General features: G+C 46.5%; 1 protein-coding gene across 1 annotated transcript; it reads right to left on the bottom strand.

The window, feature by feature from the left end:
• Positions 1-1,400: 1,400 nt before the first annotated feature.
• Positions 1,401-9,815, bottom strand: CXCL14 (C-X-C motif chemokine ligand 14). Its single transcript, XM_039701766.1, has 4 exons — positions 9,506-9,815; positions 8,543-8,648; positions 4,069-4,179; positions 1,401-2,547 (listed from the first exon to the last, which is right to left on the bottom strand). The coding sequence occupies exons 1-4, from the start codon at positions 9,567-9,569 to the stop codon at positions 2,532-2,534; spliced, it is 297 nt and encodes a 98-aa protein (XP_039557700.1). The 5' UTR covers positions 9,570-9,815; the 3' UTR covers positions 1,401-2,531.
• Positions 9,816-15,490: the final 5,675 nt, after the last annotated feature.

A 15,490-nucleotide genomic window follows, 5' to 3' on the forward strand; every position in this document is an offset into this window, starting at 1 on the left:
TAAAAGTATTGAAACCAGCAATTTTTTTGTTGCTGGTTTGTTTTTTAATTGGTTTGTGATTTTTTTTTTGGTCTCCCATTCTGGCAAGTGGAAAAAAAAATGCAATTGATTTTCTTTGTGCTTAGTTTCTATTGATGCTGGTTGTTTTGGTCTGGCAGATGAACCTGTCCTGTGAGGTATGAGTCAGTGAGTCCTGTGCTTGGGCGGTCAGAGCTGTGCACACCATTCCCAGAGGATTGAACCACCTCTTGTGCAACCATATCAACATTTTCCTAGGAAATATATTTCCCAGTAGTCACTAAATAAAATGGAACGTGTTTTGAAGTCTACCAGCAGTTGAAATCAAATCTTCTCAAGGAAAACTACTGGTTTTGTTAAAATGTGACTCAAGAAGGAAGAGGGGTGGCTTGGCTCAATCACAGGTCTGGGTTTGGCCAGAGATTGGGTTCAGACATTCAGCCAGAAACAGCCCTCTGTGGTTGATATCCCCAGAGATTTAATTTCTTAAATACCCTGGGGAATTTTTCAAGAGTTTTACTCATAGATATCTGAAACTTGATCTTCATACTTTTGAAGAATAGGAAACTACTTTGAAATCCTCTTTCTCCTCCAGCTCTGCCAGGTGCTTATCTCAGTAATTAAGGATATATATATATATATATATATATATATATGAAGGTTTTTTTTTTCCTATTTTGTCTGAACTAAAGGAAACCCTTGAGCTGAGGCCAGGCAGTGCCCTGGTTCTGCAGGACAAGGTTGCTGTCACTGAGCTTGTGCTGATGCCAGGAGCAGCCCCACGTGCAGCTGGCAGCAGGCAGGAAGGCCAGCAGAGCCACTCAGGGAGCACCAGGAGCTTTTCATGTGTTTAAACTCTTGCTGCCTTTGCCCCCCAAGCTGTTACCTTCCTTTTATCTGGGGAGGATGCAGTGTTTGCACTTGGGTGCAAAGTTGTTCCCTGTGGGCGAGGGTAGAAACTGGGCAGGAAGAGGAGGTGGTGGCTCACAGGTTTTTGTTGCCTGACTTTTGTTGTATGACTGTCCCTAATCTAACCCAGATTTCATCCAAATCACTTTATATGTGGTTTTCTATGAACTGAAGTTGTTGATTTATGTTTACTTAACACAACACTAGACCAGTGGTTACGGGCAAATGGCATTGCCTTTCTTTATGTCACAGCATTCCTCAGGGTTTGGCTGAAGTCCAAATCCTAAAATGAGAAAGGAAAGTAAATTGTGCTGGAATAATGTTTTCTAATTCCAGTGTCATCAAGATGTCCTATCTCTAATCATCTTCTCTGATCTTCTATTTCCCGTTCCCCCAAACCAATTCAGCTGCCAAGTGATTGAAAGTGGCAGGAGTTCCCTGATGGCTTAAGGAAATTTACACACAATTATAAATTTTTTTTAAACATGTTTTTTATTACTTTTTTCATTTGTCTTAGAAAGAAATATGAAATCTGCATGCAACTTTCTAAATATTTCAAACATTTAAATAGCATATGATAATTTAGCAGTACAGTACATTATACAGCGAGATAATATAGGGAGACTTCCTATAATGTATTTACAAATGAAAAGGTAGTTTTGTTATATTAAAAAGAGGAATGCACTGCTTAACATTGAAGTATTACATTCAAAATAATGAATATGTTGTATTGTGACTAAAACATACATACGTATTTATATGTTTGCCCTATCATACTTTTCATAAAAAGGTACCTTTTAAAGGCTTTTTTTTTGTTGTTGCTACAAATCTAGGAAAACATACACAATAGTCTTGAAGCTTAAGATGTTTCAGTACTGAAGCCACAAACTTTCTTTAAGTGCTTCAGCTGGAAAAAAAAATACACATTTTCTTAGTAATAAAAATGAGTTAGAAATGCTTTCTAATGCATGAGAGGTTAAATGGGAGACAGAGGACGCTTCGCCTTGCAGCAAGACCTCAGGTCCATTAAAGAAGAGGTACACAAGTGATGCTCACGCTCACCCGACGAGGTGCTGAGGGACCTCACTTCTGCAGGTACAGCCACAGCATTTCAGTGGCATCTTCCCCAGCAAACTCGTCTTTGGTCCCTGCTCTGCCTGGCTGAGGGGGAGGCTGCAAACACGAGCAGCAGCCCCAGCCCGAAGCTGTGCCACTGCCGCGGGGGAGTGGCTGTACAACCCCATCACAAACAGTTCTGTTTGCCTAGTGAGCTTATAAAGCTCGATTGCAATCATAGTGAAGTATGAATGAATAATAATTAAAACAAAAAAACTCCCCAAAGAACTTCTTTAAAACGAAAAGCAGGTGTTTTCCTAATTTCAGTACAGAGCAGACGGGTATGGAATCAGAAGTGCAACAGATGCTTGTGAAATCTGGAAGCCTTTTGCACACGGCTATAAAATGTAAAAACTGACCCTTGGTAAAAAGTGCTTTATAATAATATAGAATTTGTGTCTTATGTCTGCGAGAGAGAAATAATCTTCTGTAGAGCTCAGTCCTATGCCAGCCGAGGGAGTCCACTCCATTCCTTGTACCACTTTCTCTTATTCTTCATAAACCCTAAACAAAAGAAGAGCCAAGAGCACAGTGTTTAAACTAGGAATTTAAAAACCCCATTTCAAATAACAACAATAATAAAAAATAACAACAATAATAAAAAATAACAGCAAAAAATTAGTAAAACCCCAAACCCCAGATTTTTAGCCTGTACTTGAGTAATTTGGAAAGTAAGTTACTGACTCCAGCCATCACCAGATTGCTTCCTATATCCATAAAGCGTCTGGGGGGATTGTTAGACTTTGACACTGTCACATCTTAGAGGCATGTGGGGAGTGACAAACTCTACCACAATTATCTGGGTAAATAACATGAAGAAATCCACATCTCCTAACTCACTTTAAATGCTGGAAAATCCCTATCTCATATACAAATGTTGAAGCTTATCATGAGCTGTATATAGACAATATGTTCACAATATCTGTTGTTTGAAATATTACTCTGTTTCGTTTTTCTAGATTATTTCCTGACAGCACACTTGATGGGCTCGTCTGTCTGTGTGTTTCCTGAGGGCACAAGCCTGGGGCTGAGCATCCTTTGTCATTAATGACAGCCTTATGTAAAAAAAAAAAAAAAGAAAAAAGAAATGGGAAGAGTGTAAATTTGTGGTTATGCAATAGCCAGGGCTTCCCCACGTGCTCTGTTTGTGAAGCAGATGCAGGGAGCTGGCAGGAATTCGGGGAGATGGCCAGGGGCTTGCTGTGCCCTGGCATGGCCTGAGGCACCACCGGGCACCTTGGGCAGCCAGGGAGAGGCGCCTGCTGCTCCCTGGCTTTTTTTTGCTTGCTTGAGCTCACTTTTGGGGAGCAAATTCCCCACCAAATGAGGAGGATGAGGGTTTGATGGACCTGTACTGTGTGTGGAGGCTCTTTCTTCTCTGTGGCTGGAGTTGTGCTGCTCTCCTGATTACAGATGGGGACAGACATCACCATTGGCCATCAGGAATTCATGTCTCACTCTCTGTCTTCTGCCTATGACTTAGAAAAAACCCCAACCTTCTTTACAAAGGAGAAGCTGTCAGATTTTTACCAGAAAATTACCTTTTTTTCTGGGAATGACACGCTTGTTAAAATAGGCAAATACCTGCTTCATCAAGCATTGATGATGTTGAGGTGGTGTGATTGAAGTATAGGACCACTTTCCATCTCTCCTGACTGCTCCTCTCGTGACTGTGTGAAAGTAGTTTAACTTTTCATCTTGGATTTTTACCCATAGAAGGGAGGTGAGTGTATGTAAATAACTGAGAACGTCAGCTGATGAATACTTTAACCAAAAATAATTACTATTTATAGTCAGAACAGCCTAATGCCAAAATAGAAACAAGAATTGCTTGTGGCAGGAAAAAAAAATTAATATCAAGAACACCCATTTAAAATGGTAATTTTGGTAACAAAATGCATCCTCTGTGCTGGATGGAGCACTTGCCAGCGTGTGCATTTTCCTCTTTTTTCTGTTCCTCAACGCTGCTGGTTGCCTGACTTGCCTCCAAGACCCTCCTCCCCCGTTCAGCAAGCTGGGACTCACCTGCCCTTCTCCTTCCATACTCGGTACCACTTGAGCAGCCTCACGGTGTTCTGGCGCTTGGGGTTGAGGCAGTGCTGCTGCTCCCCCCTCACCCGTGTCCACAGTGTCACACTGCAAGGCAAGGGACAGGTCACAGGGATGTGACACCACCCCGTGCCAGAAGGGGCCGGGGGGCTCTGGCCCAGCAGGGCAGGTAAGGGTTTTCCAGCTCTGTGCTTTATGGCACAGAGATCAGCTCGGATATTTTGGGTTTTACTGGGTAAGGTCGGAGCAGCTGCTCTCCCTCCGTGCAGGGCATTGAGGTTGTACCAGATGAAAACATTCCTGCTGGCTTTAATCAGTGGGTCCGCTCTGCCTGAGTGTTAGATATCATTTTTTGAGGCTAATTAATTTAATTAGGGCTCATTCAGGCAACCACAAGGACTTTGAGGAGACAGTTCTGTTACACTCAACAATACTTCATCCAAGAGAATTCATCAGAACTGCTTCATTGATTATTTTATTTTTTTTTCCTTAACTCTGTAGTATTTTAAATGCTTGCATGTGGCAGAGTGCTTGTGTGCCCACGCTCTGAGCCCCAGCGTCAGCCCTGGGGGCTTCAGCCTCCTCTGATCCCCGCCTGATCCTGCTCCCCTTGCCAGTTTGGTGTCCCCTGACTGTCAGGACCAAGCACGCTGGGAGACAAAACATGGCAAAAGTCTTTTCACCATTTGAGGTTCCCTCCAGGAGGGCTCAGTGAGGCTGCCACAGCTGAGGTGACATGAGGGATCTGGAGCTGGGTCCCAGCAGGACAGCTTTCCAGAAACATCAAGAGCACCCCACTTTTGGGGCTCAAATTAGAGAAGTTTTCTGGTTTTTTTACTACTTTTGTGATTAAAAAAAACCCAAACAACATCCAAAAACCCAACTCACAATGACAGTTTGTATTAGAATTAATAATTTTCTGGAAATACCATCCATAACAGGGAAAGCCAGTCATTGGTTTAACTAAAACCCTATAGTGGAATTAATTAAATGCTGCCAGAGACATGAGTATAATGATGGCAGAAACCCAGAAACACCTGTGTATACTGGAGGGCTTCTTTTACGGTTTGGTTCAGAAAGGAAGACAAAATGCCTTGCAGACTTTCTCATCTCACCCTCCTGGTGCCTCACAAATTAAAACATGCTGCCTGCATGAACTGAACGGAGGTCTCACCACAATTCCAATTTCAAGGTTTTACAAGGTGTTCAAATTGGTTTTTCTATTCAATTCACCTTCCTCCCTGCTCCTCTTTTCTGCTCCATCTCCAGCTAAGGTCACAAAATGTTAAGGTGTAATTTCCAGGTTGTTTTCTGGGAGGATGTGGACTTTTCCCCAGTGCATGGGAAAGCAGTGGAAGAGCCTTTAATGGTTGCAGGTATCAGAAAGGGAAGGGTCAGTGCCCAAAACAATGGACTAACTCTGCTCTAAGGGTGTCCTCAGCCAACTCCTCTGAGAGCAGTGTGTACCACACAAGGGGAGTTTTCCTGTAGTTTTGAGTGATGTAAGTTTTAAGGGAGTTGGGGGCAGAGCAGGGTTTCTCCATGCAGCAGCCACCTCAGCTGTGCTGTCTGCACTGGCTCATCCAGACCTTGCCTTGCATTTCTCTCTTCTGACAGACTATAGAGGATATTTCCAGAAAATGATGGACAAGCTGAATTGCAGGAGAGGAGCAGGAACACCTCTGAAAAGCTGCAAGCCCTACATTTGCACCAGAAGCAGTGAAGGACACTCTGGATTTACCAGTCTCAGGGGAATGGGCTCTTTCCCCAGGCTGAGATGCATTGCTTTACATCACATGTAGGTTTTCTGCTTTGGGTCTGGAGGATGGACAGCAGAAATGTTCCCAAGGCAGCCCCATGGTCCTCTGCCATTCTCAGACAGCCCCTGATGGATGCAGGGTTGGGTGGCAGCATGTTTGGGCACCTGAGATGACCTGGACCTGTTTGGGGGATGCTGATGTGACAAATGTAAGGGAATGTGCCTAGGAGGTGCTGTGGGAGCTGAGTGAGCAGTTCCCTGGATGGGCTACAAGAAGAGGTTGAGAGAGATGGAGAAGGGATGAAACACCAGAACCTACACCTCCAGTAAGATTCCTCCAGTGGAATTTGTCCCTTTGCTGCCCAGGGCTTGGTGGCTGGAGCCTTCACCCTGCTGTCTGAGTGTCCCTGTGCCAAAATTTTCCCCAGTATGTCCCTGCCTCCAGGGCTGTGATAAACACCCTGAGTCAATCTGTGACCACAGCACCCTGTGCCCCCACACATCTCATCTGCAGGGATGGAGGGGCTGCACCTCTGCCTACAGATGCCCTGGCTCCAGGACCTCAGGGATCCTGGCTCTGGTCCTTTCATCCCAGGCTGCTGTGGGAGCTGCCTTCACTGCCCCTGGAGAAAGGCACTACTGTGAGCCCATTTCCCATCAGATCTTCTCAGCCTGACATATCCCCACACTCTGGGATGGGACAAAACATGGGAGGGGGTGTTTCAGAGCATTTCAGGTATAAAGAGTTAAACTTCCCTCCTATTTTCTGCTGCTTCCCCTCATTCCAGGAAACAGATACACTCACAATTACTGCTAGATGTACCATGAATCTTGATAGGTTTTGACTAGACTGAGGGCTCAGTTTAACTGTCTCTTACCCAGTGGCACAGCTCTGCTGGGGGTTATGGCCAAAACCTCCCTAACTGCACCCCCATTCTCACTGTTTCTCATTCCAACATAATTTATATCATGTTTCTGCTATATGAGAGCTTTCAAGGAGGGCAGAAGGGGACACAGCTTTGACATCTCGTTTTGGATGATCACTGCAGCAACAAAAACTTAGTTGCAGGAATTCAGCTCCTCTGTGCCGTGTCCAGAGACTCCCGGATTAATTGGTTCCCAGAATATTAATTTCAGCGCTTTCAATGCTGAGTTCAGGCTGCATCAGGGTAGCTGGAAAGGTGGTGATGGCAGTGGGTTTGCCCTGCCTGCCCTGCAGACACCCCCAGTAACGAGACAGTGATGGGACAGTTCTGTCCCAGCAGCTGCTGCAAACCCTGGACAAGCCTCAGCCTTGAACGGTATTGCTCAACTTCTGCCCTGTCAGGCTGGAAAAGCAACTGCTCCTGCATGGCTTTCTTGCTTTCCCAGATTTCTGATTGGAAGTAAAATGTTGCATTAATGAGATTTATTTCATACCCCCGGTCACCATCTGCTTTTGGGCAAATACCTGGAGTGGGATGCCAAGAGTTAGTGTCCCTCCATGACATCACTTTACTTTTGAAGGGTCAAAGCAAACAGAGTAAGGCTGTGAGGAGCTGATTCAGGCAGGGTTGCTCTGCAATAATGTTTCTGTTCAGGTCACCATCAGCAGGTTTGGGCTTCAAAGATGTGGGTCTGACGCTCCCTGAGCTCAGCACTGCTCCCAGGGATGCTGCTCTGGCTCTGCAGGAAGCCTAAGGAAGCTCAAGTCTCCATTCCTTCTCCAGAAGCCCTCTGCTGAGCCCGGAAGGGCCCTGGGGGCAGTCCGTGGTCTCTGCTGTGGTGTTTGTGCCAGGGGCACGGGCACACCCAGCCCCGTGGGCACTGCAGGGTGCTGGAGGGGCTGTGCAGCCTGCACACACCCCCTTGCTCAGCCAAGGGTTCCGTGGGGGAGCACAATGCTGGATCCAATCAGTCCTTACTGTCCTGGGCTGTGGCTCATCTTGGGACACTTTTCCCCCCTCTTAAGTGGCGGGGGGGTTGGTGCAATCCTTTTGGATTATCTGCCCTTCTGGCTCTTATCCAGCTGCACCATGTGCTGGCTGAATGGTGCTTTGTGGGGGCAATCTTATGACATCCAAACAGGACAGGAAAAAAGCCAAACCCACCCGTATTTAAAATGTAAAAACTCCTTTTTTTAGCCAGTTATGTAAAAAAATCCCTGTACCTGCCTTATCTTGGTCACCCACTACATCAGCCTGAGATTTCACAGCAGCATTGGTCCTGACTTGCAGGGACACTGAGAGCAAAGAATTTTGTTACATGCTGAATAACCCCAGCAGGTGAAGAAGATCCCTCTGGTACAATGCAGGCTGGGGTAACTCTTCCTTTCAGAAACCACCACGGACCAAACTCTGCTCATGTTTATTCTCTGAATAACTTGAGTAAATTGTTCTGAGTGTTGTATCAGGCAGCTTGGAGTAGAATTTTTCCCTATTTTCACTTGAATTAATGACAATATTTTTACTGCTAACCATTCTGAAAATACTTATTTGATTTTAAAAAAATTGTATCAAAAAATGATACCTGGGATTTTGATCAGAATTGCACTTTTTTTTTTTTCTTTAAATCTGATGCAGCAAATTACTATGCCCAGGAATTAGCATGCCAGGGCATGAGGAAAACAAAGAACAAAGAAGGAACTTGCAGATAAGGTGAAGCAGTTCAGCTGACAGGGAAACAGAAAGCAATAAATGCAGGAAAACTTACATAATCATCTCTTCCACGCAAAATGGGTACCTCGGTTTTATTTCCAGCTTCCGTACATTAGAGAATCTTATTTTAGGACCTTTTCTTGAACATTTGCACTTCACGCCTACAAGAGAAAGCATTTTCTCATGCGCCTGCAAAGCTTCCTGCATACCAAGCGTCCCTTCCCCTCCAGCCTGTGTGCATCCAGAAAAACTTCAGTTTGCTCTTTCAAGCCTTGGTGGGAAAAGATGAATTTTTAAAATGTTGATCAGCTTAAAAAGAGATTTTTTTTCCTTTGGTATATCCCAGAAAAAGGTAGTGGCTTTCTGGGAAATATGTTTTAGAGCACTACATATGCTCTGGGACTTTGTAAATAACAGATTTTTTAAAGTGCACCTGCTGTGATTAAATATAATTGTATTTAACGAAAGGAAATGAAAGAGTCAGAACTTGCTTTAAACTGAGCAAGCAAGTGCATGTCTGGGCTACTTTCTCATTCACTCGTGCCTCACTTGGACTTTGTATGACTTTGAGTCATTTCTCCTTGCATGGATGCTGTGGTGCAGCCATAGCCAGACAAAAGCTGAGCAATTTTTAACCATCATTTTTGTGCACAGCAGAAAATGCAGACTGTGCCACCACCTCACATCCAGCTCTGCTCCATTTGCCCTGAAAACCACGCTCAGTTTCAAAGGAGATGCTTGAGCTCTATTCCTGAATAACGAAGAACATGGCACGAGCTGCCCCACGGTGAGTTCTTTGCCTTGCACTGAAGAAGCAAATGAAGACACAACTTCATCCCTTCTATTTTACCTCTCCTCCACCTTTGCATAACTTGCAGCTCCCTTACTCACAGATTCCATACATCACACCTTTCCACCGTGCAGCGGATAGCTCAACCTAAGCCAGGGCTATCAATAACCAAACACAAATTGCTGGAAAAGAGATTTATGTGGGAATAAGCAGAATAAACCACTTTACCTTCCGCGCTGGCTAAGCACATCGCGATGAAGAGCAGGAGCAGAGCTGCTGTCAGGAGCTTCATTGTGAGACAGCAGGTACCCAGGGAGACGCCGGGGGTTGATGTGCTCGTTCGCCCGGGTTCGTGGCCCCGGTCCCGGGGCTGGCTCACCGGGGAGGGGGCGGCGGAGCGGCTCCCGGCGGAGCTGCCTGCGCTCTGCCGCTGCCTTGCCTTCTCCTCCTTTAAAGCGCTTCCCGCTGCCCTCGCTCCCGGCTCATTAATATGCAGAGCAACTCCACGGCTCCCTCCGCTTCCTCAGCCCGGCGGGGAGGGGGGGACCGGCACCCCGGGGGGAACATCCCCCATCCCCGCCCCGAGCATCCCGCAGGGAGCGCAGGCGATGGGGCGGCGGCTGCTGCCCCTGCCCAGCTGGGACCTTCCCCATCAGCGGAGGGTTGCCGGGGAGGGCGGTGTGTGTGTTTGTATGAATGGGGCTGTTAGCTGGAAACCATCCGCTTGTGAGCGCTCCGGGGATGCCCGCGCTCCGCGGAGATTCCCAGGAACCTTGGAAATAAGATTTGGAGATTCTCACCTGGGAAGGGGTGCCACCTTTTGCCACAGATTGACTTAAACATTAATTTTTCTAGCTTTATCATGTTTCTAAATCTAAAGGAAATTTCAGTGAATCAAATTGGGAAAAATATTCCAAAAAGCATTGTTGGGCGTGTTTAGCATGGGGAAGGTTTCAGGAAATAAGCTCGGTTTATCGTTGCTTTAATGAACACTCGAACGATATTCTGCTCCGTGAAGAACAGGGTAGCAACACGCGGGAACTTCACGGATGTAAATAGATGTTCCTCCTCCCTTGCAGAGTCTGTTTCTGATTTCAGAAACAGCAAAAAGCGCATCTTCAAATCCAGATTCCAGATTTTTATCTAAGTGAAACGGGTGGAGATCAGAGTGGGGTCTAATCGCCTTCACAGCAGTGTATTTATTCCAAACGCGCCGCAGACAAACGCCTCTGCGGGTCCGCGCATCCTCGCAGCCCCGCTCCCAGCCCCGCTCGCAGCCCCGCTCCCAGCCCCGCTCCCAGCCCCGCTCCCAGCCCCTCTCGCACACCCTCCCGTTATTAGAGCCGAGCGAAACCAGCCGCCCTGCCAGCCCGGGCAGCGCCTGGGGAGGGCTCGCCACGCACTCCCAGCTCCACTTGCATTTTAAGTTTCCCACATGGCTTCGTTCCTGCCGGCTCCCACTGGCAGCGGCCATCCCGCTGCGTTCCCGGCCCGGGTGTTGGCAGGCTGCGAGTACAGCCCTACCACACACAGGCTGCACGTTGTGCGCAGGCAGCTGCAGCGTTCTGGCCCTGGCTGCATGCGGGACGTGCCGACGTGCCGGGAACAGCCCGCCCGATCTGCGCTGCCCAATCTGCCCTGCCCTGCCCTGCCCTGCCCTGCTCTGACTGCCCTGCCCTGCCTGCTCTACCCTGCCCTGCCCTGCTCTGACTGCCCTGCCTGCCCTGCCTTGCCTGCTCTGCCCACTCTGTCCTGCCTGCCCGCTCTGTCTGCACTGTCCGCACTGCTCTGCTCTGCCTGCTCAGCCCTGCCCAATCTGCCCTGCTCTGCCTGCCCTGCCCGCTCTTCCCGCTCTGCCCTGTGTGTCCTGCCCGCTGTGCCGTGCCCTGCCCTTCTCTGCTCTGCCTGCCCTGCTCTGCTCTGCTCTGCCTGCCATGGGGGAGCGCCGGGGGCTGCGCATCGGGGACAAGGCTGGAGGCACTGGCTGACATGGCACAGAGCTTTTGGGGTGAAAGCCCTGTCTTGGGGTGAGGCTGCTGCTGGTGCAATAGAGTGGAGGGGGAAGGTATGGTGTAGTTTCTGTTGTCCTTTTGGTACTTTTGGTACTCTAGTCCAGCTCCAGCGGCTCTCACTGTGCCCACTGTGCTAGGAATGGTTTGGTTATTAAATGCCAATAGCACTCAAGACAGAGGTTTGTTCCAGAGCCTGGGATGAAAACAGGCAGCTGAGGTATGGAAGGTCTCAGTTCAAACCTTCCAAATAAATTCTCAATTTCTTACACAAAAAACCAAACCAAAACAAAAAAAATCAAATAAACAAAAAACCCTCACAAAAACCCACCCCCAAACCCCAAGGAGAGTACAAAAGGCTTTTTTTCAGAATACTATCAGCTGGTGGTGAAGATGCTCCTTGGGCACGGGGGAGAATTGGCTGAAAAGCACCCACGTCCAGAGCTGTAATCCTTCACTGCTGCATCTTAGGGTAATTCCCTCCTTGCAGCTTTCTCTGCACTGTGTGCAGGAACAGCCTCAGGGAGAGTTTTGGTCAGGAAAAATCTTTTTCCCTCCCCCTCTGCTAATAAGAATTTGGGTGCAGCTTTAGCTGACGGCAATTTGAACTTTCCCCAAACCTGGGAACTCATGTACAGGCTGGAGAAAAATTAAAGGAAATTCTCGTGCTTTCCACAAGTGAATCCCATCTTCTTGTATGACTCTTCTCATGCTGAAAGAGCCAAGTTTATTAAGTATGGAGTAGGAAACTGCTGTTTTAGTTCCAAATTTCATGTAGAAATGAATGTATTTGAGGTGTGTGTACACATATGGTGACTCTCACTGTGTGCCAAAGCAGTTCAGTGTCTTTATGCCAGGAGCTGGTTTTGACAGTAATTATTTTTGAGAGCTCAAAGGTGCCTCTTGCCTGGTGTGACAGATTTTGGTGGCCATGTACAGCTGTCTCTGACACCTGCTCTGTCTTAAAATGACAATCACAGAAGTTTTAGCAAATGATTTGAGTAAAAGGAAACAGATATGGAATTCACTACAGTCCTATCCCAAAAGAAATTCTGATAATTCAGATACATTTTCTTTATAGAATCATATGCTGAGCTGCTCAGCATACAGTGGGGTGCCTGGGGTATCTCCAGCAGATCTGCTAAGCCCCACAAATGTGTTTTGATGAGCAGCCAGTGCTCCACAGGCTGTGGAGGGCTGGCCAGGTGAGCACAGGGCAAGCGGCTGAAGCATCTCTTTCAGACCTCACAAAGCCACCCAGTCACAGAGTAATTGATCAGGGCTTGGGTTTTGCCCCACACAAAGGAAGTGTTTCAGAGCAGACACAGTCACCAGGGTCCTGCTGTTGTCCTTGGCTCTGCAGATGGGACATGCCCAGAGAGCCGTGTGTCCCCAGGGGAGCAGCACTGTACCTGTGCACAGAGCGTGTCACCTGCTCGTCTGGCTCATTAGAGGGGCATTGTTGCTGCTGAAAGGACTCTCATTTCATCTCATCCTCTGACCTTTTCAGGTTTCTGCCCCAGCATAAGGCTCTCTAGCAAACCCAGGCTGAAGCCTGGCTTTGCCTCTGAGGGTGAGGCCCAGAGGGATGAGAGGTGATTTGTCACCCTGGAAGGGTGATTTGTGAAATGGAGGGCATGGATGAGTGGTTGTCTCCTCCTAAATAAGAAAGAAGAGTTTTAGCAAAGGGACTACCATTTGAAGAAAAATCCTCAGCGTTTTTTTCCACCTGGAAGCTGAAATCATGCATTGTTGAGTGCAATGTGTAACTGTGTTGGAGCAAAATATTTGTGCTTGTAGACACGGGGACAACCCCCAGATGCATGCTGCCCTTTGAAGGGGAGCTACTGGAATGGGGCAGTTCACTCCCAAAATAAATAGTTGTGGTGGTAAAATGGGAGGGCTCCAGAAGAGCTGTTAAATCTGCCAGGGCAAGGACATTTGTGTCTTTGTGCTCAAACAAGATTGGGTGGGCTCCATGCCCTGACCTGACCTTAGGTGAGGCTCTTCCTCCTGCTGTGAAGGTACACAACTTCCTAAGCCAGCACACACAGTGTCCTTTAGTGCTCATCTGCATCCCAGGATATACACTATGACAGCCATCCCCATTGTCAGAAACGTTTCAGCATTCAGCTGGCTTTGGATATGCTGGTTATTTCAAGCACAGGGCAATCTATGATTTGGATTAACTGTCCTTCCAAATACCGTAGTGTTTCATAGAGGGAAGATGAAGGTGCTTGTCATGGTGAGAAATCTTTGCAAAATGCCCATGAAACTGAGGCAAACTGTGAATGGCTCATTTGAATTTAATGTCTAAGAATATCCTTATCAGCTCGTCAAGGAGAAGATTAAACATTAGAAGTAGCAAAATCCCTGCATATCATGTCAGCAATTTGGAGGAGGAATTAAATGCTCACTAGAAATTTCAGCATTAAGGTGGAGGTGTACAGATGTGATGCATGTTGTATGCTTTTTTTTTTTCTTCTAGGTGCTGCACTTCCTTTTTTGTGCCTTTTTGGTGTTGTAACCATTCTGTATGAGCCCTCAGCCCTTGCAACAGAGGAAATATAAAACTCGATTACAAGCTTGAAGTCAGGGGTGAATTGCCTCAGATTTCGGGAGGCTGTTGCAAGCCTGCTCCCACTGTGCTGAACTTAGAGGAGGATGTGTTGCAGCCTGTGGTCAAGCCCATGTTTTCACCTCTAGCCCTAAATGACATTTTTCTTTCCTCAATAGCCTGAACAGTAGTTGTGTCATCCTTGCATGTATTTATCTATCATAAGTTGAAAGGCAAAGCTTTGGATTTCATCTTTGGTCTCTTGAAACATGAAACATATTTCAGGGAAAACAGCTGTGTTCCCTTCTGTGGAGTTTCACAACGGATGAATTCTGCAAAATAAGGCTTGCATTGTTGTTGCAGTCACTGTGTTCTTTTGATATTTTATTTTTATTTTTATTTCCATAATGAGATTAAATTCTAGACACTACTTCTTCCCTTGGGAACAGTTTTAAGGCAGCTCTCTTCCTAAACCTAAATTATTCACCAAGGAGGATTTTTTGCTGAAATGAGAACAAGGAGGTCGGATCTGGGACTGTTGTCATGGCTTGGAGCTCTTTGAAGCTCTTTGTCATGAATCATTAAAAAGTGCTGCAATAAAATGGCAAAAGGGAGAACTGGCTCTTTGTGTGTGTGATTAGAGAGTCACCTCTAGATATGCACAAAAGGATTAATCCCAACTGTGACTTGTAACATTGAGAAAATAGTAAATTGTGTTTAATTTCCTACTGACTCATTTCCTTGTGTGTTACAATGTACCATTGGTTTTTATGTGCAAGCACAGCTTACACTTTACACAATTTTGTTAACAGCATTTCATCTTGACTGGCTCTAGGTATTTATTTTGTGCCTAATCACACAACGAGATGGGTGGCTTTCTTTAGCATCCACCCCATGCTTGCTGTAATGTAGAGGGAATAATGTGAAGGTAAGAAAGGCAATTTGTTTGATCTGGCTGACTCACATTCCTGATAGTGCTGGCCAAAGCCTTGAGAAGTCTCCATGGTGTTGTATGGGATGAGAAATGGTTGGGACAAGGATGGGGATGGCATGGGCCCTGTCCTTGTTTGTGTGTTCTCCCTGTCCCAATTGTTTTCTAACTCCTGAGTCAGATGAGAACTGGAGTGAGGACATGGTGTTAGTGCCCAGGTGTGCAGTTAGAACATCACAGCACTGGAAAACACATCAGCAATTGGAAGGAAAACCCACCTTTTTGCCCCAGGATTGGAAACACAATATGCCATTCTGATTTGCTGATCACACCTCTGTTTGTGTGGGTGTAGTTTTGGGTCATCTGTGGGTTCCAGCTTTTCCAATGAAAGGCTTTAGGAGCAGAATAGTGTGTCACTGTATGTAATGAATTACAGGCAACTTCTCTCTGTGCTATTGATGCCACTTCTTCAAAAGGAGTGGCTTTGCTGCCAAGCCATCCATATTCAAAAGGGAATGTGGACAACTGAATGACAAGGTTCAGTGTAAAACACCACAAGGTGTTTTATTTTTGCAAGACAATAGGACCCAATAAGATCAACACCTGAAAAGTTTCTAATCCAGCCCCAGGTGAGTGCTTGCTCAGGTGGGGAGTGGTGACAGCAAGATCCACAAATGCTCAGGCATGAGAAAACCCATTCTGGACACTTTTGCTTT

This window comes from Passer montanus, unplaced genomic scaffold, assembly GCF_014805655.1.
Source record: "Passer montanus isolate IOZ18808 unplaced genomic scaffold, ASM1480565v1 scaffold15, whole genome shotgun sequence".
NCBI classification, from domain to species: Eukaryota; Metazoa; Chordata; class Aves; order Passeriformes; family Passeridae; genus Passer; species Passer montanus.